The sequence below is a fragment of the Heterodontus francisci genome, chromosome 20 (assembly GCF_036365525.1).
Source record: "Heterodontus francisci isolate sHetFra1 chromosome 20, sHetFra1.hap1, whole genome shotgun sequence".
Lineage (NCBI taxonomy): Eukaryota > Metazoa > Chordata > Chondrichthyes > Heterodontiformes > Heterodontidae > Heterodontus > Heterodontus francisci.
This window is the reverse complement of record NC_090390.1, coordinates 79,803,168-79,820,273: the sequence shown is the minus strand read 5'-3', so window position 1 is coordinate 79,820,273 and position 17,106 is coordinate 79,803,168. Positions and strand designations below refer to the sequence as shown.

General features: G+C 43.3%; 2 protein-coding genes across 3 annotated transcripts in view; both read left to right on the top strand.

Annotated features, from left to right (window-relative positions):
• Positions 1 to 4,942, top strand: part of slc25a28 (solute carrier family 25 member 28) — a 50,263-nt gene extending 45,321 nt beyond the window's left edge. For both annotated transcript variants that reach the window (XM_068053098.1, XM_068053099.1), the window contains exon 4: positions 3,685 to 4,942. In XM_068053098.1, the coding sequence (XP_067909199.1) occupies positions 3,685 to 4,205 (521 nt within the window). In that variant the 3' untranslated portion in view covers positions 4,206 to 4,942. The remainder of the gene's footprint in view (positions 1 to 3,684) is intronic.
• The window catches only part of atpv0e2 (ATPase H+ transporting V0 subunit e2), a 553,405-nt gene that overhangs the window by 478,295 nt on the left and 58,004 nt on the right, over positions 1 to 17,106 (top strand). The gene's annotated exons all lie outside the window — the stretch shown is intronic.

Genomic DNA, 17,106 nt, shown 5'->3' with positions numbered 1-17,106 from the left:
TCTTCTTAAAAAAAAAGCTTTTAGGGAAACTTGGCTCTAAGCTGTATCTTTTCATACTGAGCTCCTCAAATTCCTATTTTAAAATCTCAAAGTAAACATTTGAGAAGTGCTTGCTAAATGTGGTTTTTCCACAAAAGGACTTCTGATTTCATTCCAGGTTTTCTTTTTAAAAATAAAATCCAGTATGAAAATAATTGCAGTTGGCTTTGGAGCATATGCTGAATAATGTTTTGTAGATAGAAGGGTGGTTGGCTGTCTGTCATCATTCCGTTGTGATGCAGCCAGGAGGGTGATGGGCAGGCTTACTTCTGTTTACAGAAGCAATTTTTAAACACTCCCAAATTATTTAACAGGAAAAGTGCACCCAGCATTGGCAACTTAACTCCAACTGCCTAGACCTTAAGCTCAAATTCCCTCCCTAAATGTCTCTTCCTTTCTGTCTCTCTCCCCTCTTTTTAAGATGCTCCTTTAAGCCTACCTCTTTTTGGCCAAGCTTTGGTCATGTGGCTCCTTATGGCTTGGTGTCCAATTCAGTTTCATATTGATCCTTAAAAAGTGTCATAGGCCATTTTATTGCATTAAAGGTGCTGTATAAAGACAAATTATTTTGAAACTTTTATAACCTGGCTGCCTCGGAAGTGCTGCAGCTTTTAAAATAGCTTTTTCCATCTAGAACTTCATTTTAAAACAAAAATCTTCTCATGCCTCAGTGTTAGCTTGGTCTGTTTGGTTAATTACCAATCAAGTAACTTGCCAGCTTTGTTGCTAGTCTGCGTGGAGTTGGGATCGACTTTAAATAAGGACATACAAGGGGCATCAATAGCCCAGTTTAGCGAAGTGGGGTTGCAGGAAGAGCAAAATTGGGTGCTTCCTACTCCAAGGTGTATGTTCACAAAATCTCATGTGGCCAAAGATTTGGCTTAGCTGGGATGTCCCAAGGTGAAAACCTACTGAAAATGTCAAAGATCATTAAATGGATAGTTATTTGAAAGAAGTATTTGTAGGCTACTGACAGCTGTGGAACCATATCACAACATGGCCACCGTTGTGACACATAGCAGTGTTGTAATCAGCTACACATTTTGAGTTTGTTTAATTTACTTTAAATTTCTACTTAGTCTAAACTGTATGTTAAAAAAATCAATTAATTCAGTAATTGGATAATAGACCTCTTGGCTATTGAATAAGTTGCTAAATTGGACTAATTTAAAGCAGTTTAACTACAGACTAATAACTCCCTTTAATTTCTGTAATCATTTTTCTGCTATTATGGATTGGGCTAAAATGCCAACTGCACAACCCCAAAAGTTTCTTGTATTAAGGGTTTACGTTTACGATTTTTTGCAGAGATTACTAATTCTGCACTGAGCATTACTATCTTTTGCCATTGCCTCCCACCGCCTTCAAATTTAGTAATAGCTGAAACTTAACATTTCCTGCTGCATCACAGCAACATTTTTGTTTAGGACTATATTTATTCGAGCTATTGTATCCAGGTGAGACCAGCTGCTCTGTGCATAGAGAAAGGGTGGGCCGCGTTTGACATATGTTAGCTGCAGCAGTAATTTTTTTTTTGCCAATTACAGGCACATTGTATCTACCATTCTATTGTTTTGATGAATTAATTATAGAAATACTTAAGAGTGTTTTTTCTACTTCCTGTCTTCTGTTTCTCTCTCTTTTTTTAAGTCCATATAGCTGCTCAGTCTCGGGCCTCTTGTCCAAAATGGGTCAGCGCATTTGCATCTTTCCAAAATACTTTATCAACTCGTTCTTTGCTAGCATTTTTTAATTAACCCAATGTCAAACACAAGAATGTACATGATCAATCTCTTATCTACTTGTTTCAATCTGATCTTGTTTCTAACTATTTTAAAAGTGTGCTGAGGAAAATGGTCTTGTTCGTAGGCCACCAGCAGCAGGATTAGGCTATTTTCCCCATCGTTTTTGGGGCAGCGCAGTGGTTAGCACCGCAGCCTCTCCGCTCCAGTGACCCGGGTTCAGTTCTGGGTACTGCCTGTGCGGAGGTTGCAAGTTCTCCCTGTGACTGAGTGGGTTTCCGCTGGGTGTTCTGGTTTCCTCCCACAGCCAAAGACTTGCAAGTTGATGGGTAAATTGGCCATTGTAAATTGCCCCTAGTGTAGGGAGGTGGGGATGTGGTAGGGAATATTGGATTAATGTAGGATTAGTATAAACGGGTGGTTGATGGTCGGCACAGACTCTGGCTGAAGGGCCTGTTTCAGTGCTGTATCTCTGACTATGTTTGGTACAGTAGTGCATCTGTTTCAATAAAGCTCATACTGGAAGTTTTATCTGTCTGCATTTTATGAATTAATAAAGTGGCTTGCACGAGAAATTTTCTCTGAAGCCTATGTGAAGTTCAAAGTGCAGTGCATCAGGTATAACAATAGCAAAAATTAGGTTAAGTGCAGTAGTGGACAGATAACAGGCTTATGATGTCAAAACCTATTGACTTGTAGGAGGTAGGGAAAATTGAGGTAGATGGGAGTTGCTGTTTTGATTTTGCAGAGAAGGGGAAAGTGTACTAGCTGGAGTATTTGCAGCTTGGAAGGAAAAAGATGAGTGCAATGTCTTGTCATAGTATCAATAAGTGAAACCAGTTTAAGGCCAGTGCAAGTTTTAACTTCTGATAAACATTTTGTTTGATCAACCTTTCCATTCCTGCCCAGCTGATCATTGGAAATTGCACATGAAACTGTGGCCCATGATTGCCAAGTACTGTTTGAATTTTGAAACCAAACTGCATTAAAAGCAAATGATAATTGATGCTAGGGCAATTGTTAAATTCACTCTCTGATTTAAGATTATTTTTGGGTGGGGTTTGGTGAAACTGCAACTGCAGAGGGCACACATCCCACACATTTAGTTGCAGTGCCTGTGACATCAAAGCCAGCATTGTCCTAGGCATCTGCCTGCATCAAAGATGGCGCAGACTAAGAATGGGAAGGGGTTTGATCCACTGGAAATGTTTACAGTGAGGGGGAACGGAAAGGGGTTTGATCCATCACTGTACCTAGAGGAAAACTGAGGGAAGGAGTGGGTCTGCCACGTTAAAGCAAAGTGCCGAGCCCTGGCAGGAGGGAGACTGAGCCTGATAGACTGTGGCTGGCATCAGCCAAAGTCTGGAGCACCCACACGGAACGGACTGCAGGAGAGGAGTGGTGAGGGCTCAGGAGAGGGGGTGAGCGAGAGATAGCGGAGTGAGAGGGGACAGACCAGCCATGATCTCATTGGAACAGGCTCATGGGGGCTAAATGGCTGACTTTCTAATTGAGGCTTTTTTGATGGAATTGTACACTGATCTCCTTTGCATGTTTGGAGTATATGTTGCGCATTGCAGACTAACTGTAGTTTCTAGCAAAAGTAATAAAACATTTTATATCAGAAAAACATGAGACACTTTGACCTCTTTATACTTGGAAACAAAAGATCAGTTTGTTTTTCTGGCTGGTGGGTAGGGAGAAAAGTTGCTGACTTTTAAGTGTTTCACTAACTTGTTTTCCATTCTCTCCCTTTGTTTTAATGTTTTGCTTTTGTTGCTCTAACCCATCTCTCTTTGACATGGCCTGCACGTGTGACCTGGGACGCCATGGAAACCCTGTCTCCACTCCCATTTTCATCGAACTGGAACCTTTTGTATTCACCTGTCATCGAACTGCATAGTGGTGAAGCAAAGGATGCAGATGTACAACTCTCCCTACAAACGAGTCTTGGACTGTATGAGGACAGTGTGGAAAAATGAAGGGGCTGGTGCATTCTATCGGAGCTACACCACCCAACTGACTATGAATATCCCCTTCCAAGCTGTTCATTTTATGACTTATGAGTTCCTGCAGGAGAAGTTGAATCCGCACAGACAATACAACCCCTCCTCGCACGTTCTCTCTGGTGCAATGGCAGGGGCTGTCTCAGCAGCGGTAACAACGCCACTGGACGTTTGCAAAACACTACTAAACACGCAGGAATCCCTGGCTCTAAACTCCCTTAACATCAGTGGACATCTTTCTGGCATGGCAAATGCCTTCAGGACGGTTTACCGGCTGGGTGGTATCCCAGCATATTTTAAGGGGGTTCAGGCCAGAGTTATCTATCAGATGCCATCTACAGCTATTGCCTGGTCTGTGTATGAGTTCTTCAAGTACTTCATTAGCAAACATCACCGTGAAAGAAGGTCAACTTACTGAAGTTCAATAAGCCAGCACTGATGCCATAGAAACTTACTTGGACTGCAATACTACTATCTTTCCATTGTTGCACCCTTTTTAATAGAATCTGGCAGAAGGTCTGATCCAAACTGCACTCTTCAATTGAGTAAAATTATCACCATGTCTCCTGACTACATAATGTCAAACCAAAGTTTGTGTATTTGCTGTAACATCTAAAAAGACAGGTAGACTTGGCCGTTGTCGACAAGGAAAACGCACAGGTATTTGCTGCTGGCACAACGTGGATGTGTTAGGCACAGTTGAAGGCCTAGCCATTGTTTTAAGATTTTTCCTTTTGGATACTTTATTTCCTCTCCATTTCTCTTCTCCAGTTTGCTGGGCTGGTCTAAATGATGTTTTAAAGCACATACAAGTTTACATGTTTAGCAAAGTGTCAACTGTTGCGCCAATGTATGTATGTGTACTGTATCATCAAAGTAGTTCAGAGTACTTAAACCACTGCCAAGGTAGGCATCAAACTGCTTAGCACAAAACGCAAATACTGTTTGTTTTTTAAAACTGTATTTCACTGCACTCTTTGTACTGCATCAAGCTTTTTCATGCCTACATTTGCATCAGCAATGTACCTAAATAAGAACTGAAATGTAGCCCTTTATATTCACTGGAATATTCTGGAATTATTTTATCCAGCTAAATTCTTTGATGTAGAGAAAAGGGTTTTCACAAGGAAGATGATTAAACAAAAGGACAAGAAATATTGTGTTGTCATTTCTCAACTAGTATTGAAGTGCTTTTTTTTCTTTATGAACTTGTCATGGAGTTATCACATTTCTTTAATTTTGTGAGGTGCTTTCTACGTGTTCAGCCATGATATGCTGTAAAGGTTTAGGAATACATTGCTCCTTGGCAGCAGTGTAACATAACATTTTAGTTCCTTGCCTTAATCCTGCATAGCAGATTAAGGTGCTCATCTGTGCACTTGATTTACTGATGTGCAGTGTGACTTAATGGTGTAGGACCAGTGCCAAGATTTGGCAATTAACCTCTTCAGAATTCTGCATCTCAAATATTAAAGAAAATGAAGTAGTAAGTTTTAATTTTAAGCAAAAGATGCTGTGAAACAATGCTTTTAAGAAGTTACCTTTTTTAAAAATGAAATCCAGGAGAAGAGCCACAGTACACAATATTTGTGATTTCTGCTTGTAGCCATTGGAAGTTTTCACTAGGAGATTAGAGTTCATTGGAAGCATATTTATTGGGTTAAAAAGTAGAAAATTGCAGTTGATGCAGCATTGAATTTGGATCGTGGCCATTTGCTCAGAAATTTGTCATTTTTGGCTGCAAGTAATTTTAAACACTGAGGTGGAAAAAACGTGGTGAATGAAGCATACCAAGGACATGGGCAGCTACCGTGAAAACCTCTACTCCTGTCATAATAGCGGGCTCAATAACTTTTGTTATTAGGCTACTAAATCATTTTTTTAAAGTCTAAATCCTGGTGGCTTTGGCTAAATGGTATGATTACTCTCCAGTCATAGAGCAAATCAGTCTCTGGCAGATCGGAGGACATTGGGAGCAATCGACCTCGGGGCTGAGGAATATATCATTGCAGCATTCACTAGTCTAGACTTCCACATTTTGGCGGCAAGCAGCATCTTGGTACCTTGGGCATGCAACAGTACTTGGCTTGTTTTATTGCCTTGGAAGAGGGTGGAGAGAAGAAAAGTTCAAGTTTCTATTTTTAAAATATGTCCATTGGCTTCTGGGCTAGTTTCTTAAAATCAGAAGCAGGCACAATGGGTTAGATAGATTTTACATAAGAGTAGGCTTTCTCCAGAAGTAATGAGTACCTTGACTGACTAATTAAAAAAAATTCAGGGATCAATTGCATTGTGCCTCATCTAGTATTTTTGATTTCATTTTCCCTTTTTTGCCTATTTTGGGAGAGTTTGAGCATGTTACAGGCAGATGTGATCTTGATTTTAATTTTTCACTTTGAACAATACAGTTGACCCTCACTGTACTAGATTACCTGCATTACATACACAAGCTTCAGCAAGGGGCTTGAAATCTCTAGCTTCTGACCCAAAGCTGATAGGTTTCCCAACTACGGTGATACTGGTTGCTTCGTAAGCTTTATGAAAATGTTTGGATTGAGTCATGTTGACTTTGCATAATTGGAAGAAATGCATTGTAACAAGTCTGTTGCTCAGCTTAAGGAAGGAACCCGAAGGAGACTAAACTGCATGATAGTGCAGTATGATTTTTATTTAGGCCTGATAAAATTTTCCATTTGGTCTTAACTGAACCATAGGACTGAAATTCTGGATGGTTAGAACTCTTCAATGGAGGTTTCATGATGGTTTAATGGGATATTGTGGCAATTGTTGGAAGCATGCTACAATGCTTTGGGGGGTGGGGGGGGGTGCAGGGCGGGGCAGTGGAGAGGGAGGAATTGTTAAGGGAAATATTTTCAAAGTCTAGAGCGGAGATGTATTGGTTTTGATCATGGGGAAATTTTGAACTGAAGCTGCAATGTTGACTTCACCTTTTTATGAATGTTCGCGTTAATAAAGGAAGTTTGTCACGGCGAAGGATCAAAATGGACTCTTCCATGTGAGTCCAATCCTCCATTTCAGGCACATCAAGATGTGATCAGTTTATTGAACATGATTGCAGATATCTCATCATAGGTGAACACGTGGGCAGTTTTTTAATTAAAAAGAGCAGCGCCCCTAATGCAGATGCCTGTGCGACTTCGCTAGTAACTAGTCCTCAGGTAGCAGCACAGTCATTCACAAAGAACAAAGAAAATTACAGCACAGGAACAGGCCCTTTGGCCCTCCAAGCCTGCGCCGATCCAGATCCTCTATCTAAACATGTCGCCTATTTTCTAAGGGTCTGTATCTCTTTGCTTCCTGCCCATTCATGTATCTGTCTAGATACATCTTAAAAGACGCTATCGTGCCCGCGTCTACCACCTCCGCTGGCAACGCGTTCCAGGCACCCACCACCCTCTGCGTAAAGAACTTTCCATGCATATCCCCCCTAAACTTTTCCCCCCTCACTTTGAACTCGTGCCCCCTAGTAATTGAATCCCCCACTCTGGGGGAAAAAGCTTCTTGCTATCTGCCCTGTCTATACCTCTCATGATTTTGTACACCTCAATCAGGTCTCCTCTCAACCTCTGTCTTTCTAATGAAAATAATCCTAATCTACTCAACCTCTCTTCATAGCTAGCACCCTCCATACCAGGCAACATCCTGGTGAACCTCCTCTGCACCCTCTCCAAAGCATCTACATCCTTTTGGTAATGTGGCAACCAGAACTGCACGCAGCATTCCAAATGTGGCCGAACCAAAGTCTTATACAACTGTAACATGACCTGCCAACTCTTGTACTCAATACCCCGTCCAATGAAGGAAAGCATACCGTATGCCTTCTTGACCACTCTATTGACCTGCGTTGCCACCTTCAGGCAACAATGGACCTGAACACCCAAATCTCTCTGTACATCAATTTATTCAGGCCATCCCTCCCCTCCTGTTCCTACTCCCATTACCATCAAAATGCCCACTCTGACCCTTTATCCTCCTGAAATCAAACTGAATATTACTGCTGAGTCCATTTCACCTCCCTATGATGTCGTAGAGCACCAAGCCCTAAGTCTTGACTGTCCCCCCTACAGAATCCATTTGCACCCATTTACTCCTGTAAGGAGCACAACCCCCGTTTCTCAAAAGCAAAATACTGCAGATGCTGGAAATCTGAAATTAAAAAGGTGCTGCAGATGCTCAGCATGCCAGGCAGCATTTATGGAGAGAGAAGCCGAGTTAACATTTCAGATTGCTGACCTTTCATCAGAACTGGGGAAATTTAGAAATGTAATAGGTTTTAAGCAAGTGAAATTGGTAGGGTGGAAAAGGAACAAAAGGGAAGTGATAGGGTGAATGACAGGAGAGATTAAATAACGAGTTGGTGCAGGGTCAAAGGTAATGGTAATGGGACAAATAAAAAAGCAAAAGATGTATGCAGAGGAGGTGTGAATGGCAGAGTGTTGAACAGTTGCCGTACGAAAGCAAAAACAAGTGTAAGACCAAAGCCTGCAAGGAAAAATGAAACAAAATGGGAGCAGAGATTACAGTCTGAAATAGTTGAACTGGAGTGTTGAGTTCAGAAGGCTGTAAAGTGCCTCATTGAAAGATGAGGTGCTGTTCCTTGAGCTTAACGTTCAGCTTCATTGGAATGCTGCAGTAGGCCAAGGCGAAGAATTAAAATGGCAGTCGACTGGAAGCTGGGGGCCGTGCTTGCAGACTGAACGGGTTATTCTACAAGGTGGTCATCTAATGTGGTTTTGGTGGTCTCGTTGTAGAACAGACAGCATTGTGAGCAGGAAATAGTGCACACGACACCCTGGTCCACTCCTCAAGCACCCCCAACACCTTCTCCCCTTCCCACAACACCTTTCCATGCAAGTGCAGGAAATGCAGCACCTGCCCTTTTACTCACTCTCTCCTCATCATCCAAGGCCAGAGGCGCTCCTTCCAGGTGAAACGGTGGTTTGCATTTACTTTTCAAGTTGTATATTATAGGTGAGCCATTCTAAGCAATGTTGTAGTCCCTTTAATTAGAGATCCTTTGACAGATTGGATGTACCTAATTGGGCGCGGAGCCCAGATGTGGGATGTTAATCGGTTTGCTCTGGGAAAAGGTAACCATAAAGCCCCACACATTGAGGAGTTGGGTTCCAAACACAAAAATAGGCCCACCGTTACTCCGGGGAGTAAAGTAGTAGATTCCATCCTTTATATCTACCCTATCCAATCCTTTTATAATTTTAGATACTTCCACTTCGATCACATCTCAACTGTCTAAACTCGAGGCTGCAACCTGTCCTAATAATTTATTCCTTAAGCCCTGGTATCATTCTGGTGAATCCATGCTGTGCATCTCCAAGGCCAGTATATCTTCCCTGAGGTGCAGAGCCCAAAACTTAACTCAAGTAGGACTTGATGAAGGCTCTATGCAGCTGAAGCATAACTTTCTCTCTCCTTTATTCCAGCCCCCTTAATAGAAAGACATTAACCTTTTTGAATACTTTTTGTACCTGTGCACAAGCCTTTAGTAATGTGTGTGTCTGGCCACTCAAATCCCTTTGCTCCACATTGACTAGTTCCTAGTTAGAATTAGAATTAGAACATTACAGCGCAGTACAGGCCCTTCGGCCCTCGATGTTGCGCCGATCATCTGACCTACACTATTCCATTTACATCCATATGTCTATCCAATGACCACTTAAATGCCCTTAAAGTTGGCGAGTCTACGACTGTTGCAGGCAGGGCGTTCCACGCCCCTACTACTCTGCGTAAAGAAACTACCTCTGACATCTGTCCTATAGCTTTCACCCCTCAACTTAAAGCTATGTCCCCTCGTGTTTGCCATCCTCATCCGAGGAAAAAGACTCTCACTATCCACCCTATCTAACCCTCTGATTATCTTATATGTCTCTATTAAGTCACCTCTCCTCCTCCTTCTCTCCAACGAAAACAACCTCAAGTCCCTCAGCCTTTCCTCGTAAGACCTTCCCTCCATACCAGGCAACATCCTAGTAAATCTCCTCTGCACCCTTTCCAAAGCTTCCACATCCTTCCTATAATGTGGTGACCAGAACTGCACGCAATACTCAAAGTGTGGCCTCACCAGAGTTTTGTACAGCTGCATCATGACCTCGTGGCTCCGAAACTCGATCCCCCTACTAATAAAAGCTAACACACCATATGCCTTCTTAACAGCCCTATTAACCTGGGTAGCAACTTTCAGGGATTTATGTACCTGGATACCAAGATCTCTCCGCTCATCTACACTACCAAGAATCTTCCCATTAGCCCAGTACTCTGCATTGCTGTTACTCCTTCCAAAGTGAATCACCTCACACTTCTCCGCATTAAACTCCATTTGCCATCTCTCAGCCCAGCTCTGCAGCCTATCTATGTCCCTCTGTACCCTACAACACCCTTCGACACTATCCACAACTCCACCGACCTTCGTGTCATCCGCAAATTTACTAACCCACCCTTCTACACCCTCATCCAGGTCGTTTATAAAAATGACAAACAGCAGTGGCCCCAAAACAGAACCTTGCGGTACACCACTAGTAACTAAACTCCAGGATGAACATTTGCCATCAACCACCACCCTCTGTCTTCTTTCAGCTAGCCAATTTCTGATCCAAAGCTCTAAATCACCTTCAACCCCATACTTCCGTATTTTCTGCAATAGCCTACCGTGGGGAACCTTATCAAACGCCTTACTGAAATCCATATACACCACATCCACGGCTTTACCCTCATCCACCTGTTTGGTCACCTTCTCGAAAAACTCAATAAGGTTTGTGAGGCACGAGTCTTTCACCATTAACAAATACGCCTGACTTATTTTTCTTGGATCACAGTGCATGATCTCTCAATTTCCTACTGCTTGCACTATGATTTCTCAACGTTTTAAGGTTCTGCATTATTTCATTTTCTTTGTTTAAATGAAATGTAAGTTCAAGACCTGGAGCTGTTCCTGGAGCCAGCTTTGACATTTTTTTTTGTTTGAATTCTACGATCTAGCACAGCAGGAACGCTGGTTTCTGTTCCCTTTCCTTAGTTCAAAGGTGCAAATTATAGCTTCCTACTGCCTCCGTTAGTGAGATCAACTAACTCAGCAGCAATTGGTCTCTATGGCTCAGTACCAAATAACATGAATGCAACTTCTGGAGAGATGGGTGATGAGAATTTATTGGGATGTGTTAAGCAGTCCTCTTTCCTCCCCTCTCTAAACCTTGGTATTGTTTCTGAGGTATTCCTGCTCAATTCTTGGAGCTTAGCCTCTGCCAGGTAAGGGCATTACATTTAAAGAAAGACTTGCATTTATATGGCACCTTTCACAACCTTAGGACATTCTGAAGTGCGTGAAAGCTAACTTTTGAAATTTAGGAACAAAATACTGTGGATGCTAGAACTCTGAAATGAGAGCAGAAAGTGCCGGAAATACTCAGCAGGTCTGGCAGGATCTGTGTAGAGACAAACAGAATTAACGCTTCAGCTCTGTGACCTTGCAACGGAACTCCAGACCTGAAGCTTTAACTCTGCTTCTCTTTACACAATTGCTGTTAGACCTGCTGAGTATTTCCAGCACTTTCTGCTCTCATTTTGAAGTTTAGGCACTGTTTTAATGTTAGAGACATAGCAGCCACTTTGCAGAAAGCAATGTGGTGATACAAGATTTTTTTCAGTGATGTTGGTCGAGGGATAAAGACTGAGAAGAACTCCCCTGCTCCTTGAAATAGTGCCATGCGATCTTTTATATTTCTTTGAGAGGGCAGCTGGGGCTTCTGTTTAACATCTGAAAGGTGGCATTCCCTCAGTAGTGCACTTACCCGTCAGCCTAGATTTTGTAGTCAAAGCCAGAATTTAACACTCCGCACCCTCCCCCCCCCGGCCACAGGAGTGGGCTGGTCGCAGGGGTGGGGTGGTTGTAAAATTGAGTGGGCAACTGGGGAAGCCCTTCCTGCCCCTGCTGCAAGGGGCAGGGGTGGTGTGAAATGGACTGCCTGCCCCAGGCCAATCAAGGCCCTTATGTGCCCAATTAACTGCCACTTAAGGGCCTCCTCCCACTGCTGCTGGTATTTTGCCAGTGGCAGGTGTGCAGCTGAGGTCTCGTTGTGGGCTCGGGGTAGGGGCCCTCCTGCTTGGCACCCTGTGCCCCATGGAGGCCCCCCCCCCCCCCCCCCAATGACCCAACTGCCCCCACTGCACAACACCCTTCTTCTCTTCCCCCACCCCTTTGCCTCGCAGGGGCCTGGCCGATTGTCCCCGGCGAGGCCCCAAAACCTACCTCTCTTCTGGGACCGTGCCCACGATTCTGCTGTTGGTTGGGTGCAGTCCCAGCAGTGGCCACCGCTCCCTGCTGGAATTGAGAGCTGCATTGGCTGGCCCCTCCATTAGGCGGGACGTCCTGCCTCAGAGAGGTGGAAGTCCTGCCCAAGTCAGTCCAACTAATGGTGTAAAGTCCTGGCGTGGCTCCCCAGGCTCTTCAGCCCCTGCCTTTTTGGCCAGTGGGTAGGGTCTCCCGTCCAACATAAAATTCCGGCACCGGTCTCTGGAGTCGGACCTGAACACACACCCCCCTGACTTAGAAGCCAGAGCACTGCCCACTCTTCCATGGCTGCTCATAGTGGCATCAGGGAGGATTACTTTAATCAATTTTCACCCCTTTTAAAATTTTTCCAGTGAGGCTATGTCCTGGAAGGAAAAAAATCCTAGGAAGGAGGAAATGTGCTCCAACTGTTCTCCGCCCCTTCTAAAGCCTGATCTATTTTGCTGGGAGGCACATGTAGCCGTGCAACAGAAGATGGCGCTTACAGATCGCAGATATCTTTCAGTTGTGACATGGGTGGTGGTAACGTGAGCAGCCGCTAGAACATTTGTAAGGTTTTTGAGGAAAACAAACTTCGGCAGCTATGTGTTGGGTGTTGGGAAAGGTGAAGCTCCGAGTCAGCTGGCTGCATTGACGAAGAACTATTTCAAAAGGAATATTTGTGTTCAGTGCTGCAAGCAAAGGACATTAAAGCATGTTTATAGGCATTTGGCCTTGTTGTCGAGTGTTTGACTTTCAACTTGTTTGACTGATCTGTATTGACAACAAAGTGTTGTTTGGTCTCTGATACAGGTGCATGCGTGACCTCTGGCCTCGCAGTCAAAAAAGAATTAGCAGGGGATGAATACTGCTCATTACTATCCACTGACAGTCCTCCTTCAGTACAGGACATGCAGCAGCCACTCACTGGAGAAACATTTTCACCGTGTCCATACTATTTTGGTTTTCTGTGTTGCTTAAGCCTTTGGAACTTGTATCGCAGTCGGTGAGAAATTAAGATGTGTATTTCTATCACACCTTATCGTGTTTCTCGGGAACATCATTTGTATATGTGGTAGGAATAAGGAATTAGTGTAGGATTAGTATAAATGGGTGGTTGATGGTCGGCACAGACTCGGTGGGCCGAAGGGCCTGTTTCAGTGCTGTATCTCTAAACGAAACTATACAATGAATCACGTGCAAATGCTGTCTGTTGCTGCGCAGATAAATGTAGCATCCTTTTACATGGAAATTGTTGGGTAGATTTTCAAACTGCTGTTTGAGGTGCAAATTTCAGATTCGCCCCCAATTATAGAAACCATCTGATTTTAATTTTCAGTGTTGAAAACCTACAATTGTTTGGCCCAACTAGTGCATGTTGGTGTTTATCTTCCATGTGAGAAATGGTCCTAATCACGTGTGTTTTCCAACTATTTACTCCCATTTGCTTCAACCTAATTCTCTTGGGTTGAATCTTCGTTATGTCCCCTTGTTCTCGACCCACCAACCACTGGAGACCATCTGTTTATATCTATCCCATTTCTTCATAGTTTTAAACACTTCTATCCAATCACTTCTTAATTTCAAATAAACAGAAAATGATGGAGATACCTAACAGGTCAGACAGCAGTGGAGAAAGAAACAAGGTTAGTGTTTCGGGCCTTTTGTCAGAACAGAGATGTTGGAGATGTAATAGGTTTGACGCAAGTACAAAGGCAGGGAAAAGGTGGGAGGAGAGGAAAGAACAAAAGGAAAGATCTGGGATAGGATGGAAGGTAGGAGAGATTAAACGACAAAAGAGATGATGCTGCAAGGCAAAAGGCAATAGGGCAAGTAAAGATGCCAAAAATGTGTCTATAAATGGTGATAGCAGAATCATTACTGACAGCTGCAGGGCAAAAAATTGGGACAGAGATTATGATCTGAAATTGTTAAACTTATTATTGAGCCTGGAAAACTGTACAGTACTTAATTGAAAGATGATGTGCAATTCCTTGAGATTCTGTTGAGCCTCATTGGAACAGAGTAGGAGGCCGAGGACAAAGAGGTGGGAGTAGGGTGAAGAATTAAAATGACAGGCAACCGGCAGCTCACTTGTGGACTGAAGTGATGTATTCTGCAAAGTGATCACCCAATCTGCATTTGGTCTCTCCAATGTAGAGGATACCGCATTGTGAGCAGCGAATACAGTATATTAAATTGAAAGAAGTACAAGTGAATCGCTGTTTCACCTGGAAATGAGTGTTTGGGGCCACGGACGGTGGGAAGAGAGGAGTTTAAAGGGCAGGTGTTCCATCTCCAGCGTTTTCATGGGAAGGTGCCATGGAAAGGGCAGGAGTTGATGGAAGAGTGGACCAGGGTGTCACTTAGAGAACAGTCCCCATTGAATGTTGGAAGGGGAGGGTATAATCTCCTCTGATCTAATGAGAACAGCCCCAGCTTTTTAACTGTAGCCTCATATTCGTATTTCCTTCTACCAGGCAGCATGCAGATTAGGTAGCACCATAGTGTATCTGCAGAACCATCCCCCCCTCCTCCCCCCCCCCCCCCCCACCCCCCAGCCCCCAGCCTCCCATTGTCTCAACATCCTTCCCATAGTATGGAGCCCAAACTGCACAAAGACTTAACTGGTCTTGTTAAGGTTTTGTCTTATAGATTCTCCATTATGTCTCAATTTTTATATTCTATGTTTCTTGCCATACAATCAAATATTCCATTATTTTTTATGGCCTTATGTAGTTGAGATGCTGCTTTTCATCGTAAAAGTTCACAATATTAAATTCTATCTCAGATCCCACTACTCTTCCACATCGCCCAGCTTTCTCTCATTCATGGTATAATCATTACTCTTTTATCAAATCGTATCATCTCCCATTTCTTGACATTGAATTCCACCTGCCACTATTTTTCCTATTCCACCATCCTATAAGGCCCGAGATCGAAATTATGGATTACACAGTGAACAGAAGCAGTTACAGAACAGACCCTTGTTGGTCATCAGTACCCACTTCTATTCAGAGAAACAGCCTTTAAATCCTACTGTTAACTCCCTTCTAACCTATTTTAATCTAATTTACTATCTCTCCACTAATTTCATACACCCTAATCCAGTAGTTTTCAAAGTGAGGTCCGCGGATCACCGGTGCTCGGTGAGGGTCCTCCAGGTGGTCTGCGGACTGGTGCAGAATGCAGACCCTGAAACTGGTATTCGGCGAGAAAGATTTGATGGACTTTTGGCTCCATGTATTGTCTGAGTATCCTGGACTCGCAGACGCAACTCTGAAGCAGCTGATGCCATTCCCAACATCGTACAGCTGCAAGATTGGATTTTCAACACTTGTGGGGCTGAAGACAAAGAGGAACCGATTGAATGTGGAGCCCGACGTGAGACAAGCTCTCCAGCTTGGAACCAGACATCATCTCACTGGTGTCTCATCAAAAGCAGCGGCACTCCTCCCGCTAATTCTGATGGGTTTTTTTTTTGCGGTAGCAACTGAAAGCGGGTGGGGTAGGACCGGTAGGTGGTCCACGTGGTCTTTTGGCCCACCTAAGTGGTCCATGGACAAAAGGTTTGAGAACCGCTGGCTTAATCATCTCCAGTATTCTCCTGCATGGTGCCTCGTTAAAAGATTTCTGACAGTCCAGTTACACCAACATCACTATGTTTTCCCCTTCCTCTTTTCAAAGAACTTTATAAAATAGAAATTCTACAACGCCCGAAGTTGGACACGATTCCGGAAGCACGCAGAGAGTACACCGGACCAGAACCAAGAGGCCTGAGGACCGTCAAAACAGTGATTCTCTAGCCTGTTGCTCGTCATTCCAGTGAGCTGCTGGTGTCCTAACACAGGTCACCTAACGGGGCCTTACTTTAGCAGGCAGTTAGATGAATGACCAGTTTATCTGTTTCAGGTAGTATTGGTTTAAAGAGGAGCTTAGAGAGAACTTCCCACTTTTTTACTTGAGTAATGCAATGGGATCTTTCGCCACCACCTGTACCATTGCACCAGGAAGAGACGGGGTTTTGGCTTACTGTCTCATCCCAAATATGGCTTGGAAATAATTGATAAAAATATAAAATACTATAGTCAGTATATACACTAAATACCACGGAGTTTAACCAAACATATCCCAAAACCAATATAGAAAATTCTTCTTTCCAGGTCACCAATGGTTCGACTTGCATATGGCACCACCCATTATGGTAGCAAACCAGACAGGCAAAAACAAGATTGCAAGTTTTGATTCTCAGCCTTTGCTGTGTTAACTAATCTAAGCTCCAGGTGGCAGTAGTGGTGTTGCAGTTGGTTTCAGACAGGGGGAAGGGAATAAAAAAAAGTCCCCAAGTTCCTGCTCCTGATTGCCAGTCAGTGACCCCTGCTGGAAAGGAAATGTGTTTGATCCTCAGGTGAGGACAATCTTGAGTTTGTGTCCAACTTCCTCTTTTTCTTAACTTAAACCTTTGTTAGGAACTAGAACTAAGATTCATTTTGTAGACCATTTTTTAGTTTCTCGTTATTCTGTTGCTGGTAAAAGTTGTGGCAATGTCACTAGAATAGTAATCTGGGGACCTGAACTAATAATTACCGAGAACAGGAGTTCAAATCCCATTATGGCACTTTAAGAATTTGGATTGAGTTATGCAAAAAAAGCTGTTATCAGTAAAAGTGACCATGAAGCTGTCAGATTCACTAATGTCCTTTAGGGAAAGAAATCTGCTCTCCTTACCTGGTCTGGCCAATATGTGACTGCACCAGTGTCCCTCAGATATGGCCTAACAAGCCACTCAGTTCTCCCATCACTAGTTACCCAGGGTAGGTAGAATTGGGCAGTAAATTACAGCCTTGCCAGTGACATCACGTCTTGAGAGTTAATTCTTAAAAAAACCTGTGGAGCAGTTTCATGGTCATATTTGATTGTAGAAGCAGTGCCATATGCAAATGGCTAATCACCAGTGATGTAAATTAAACACATCTGATGAGCCATAAGCACCTCGAGCAGTACTGAACTTTACTGG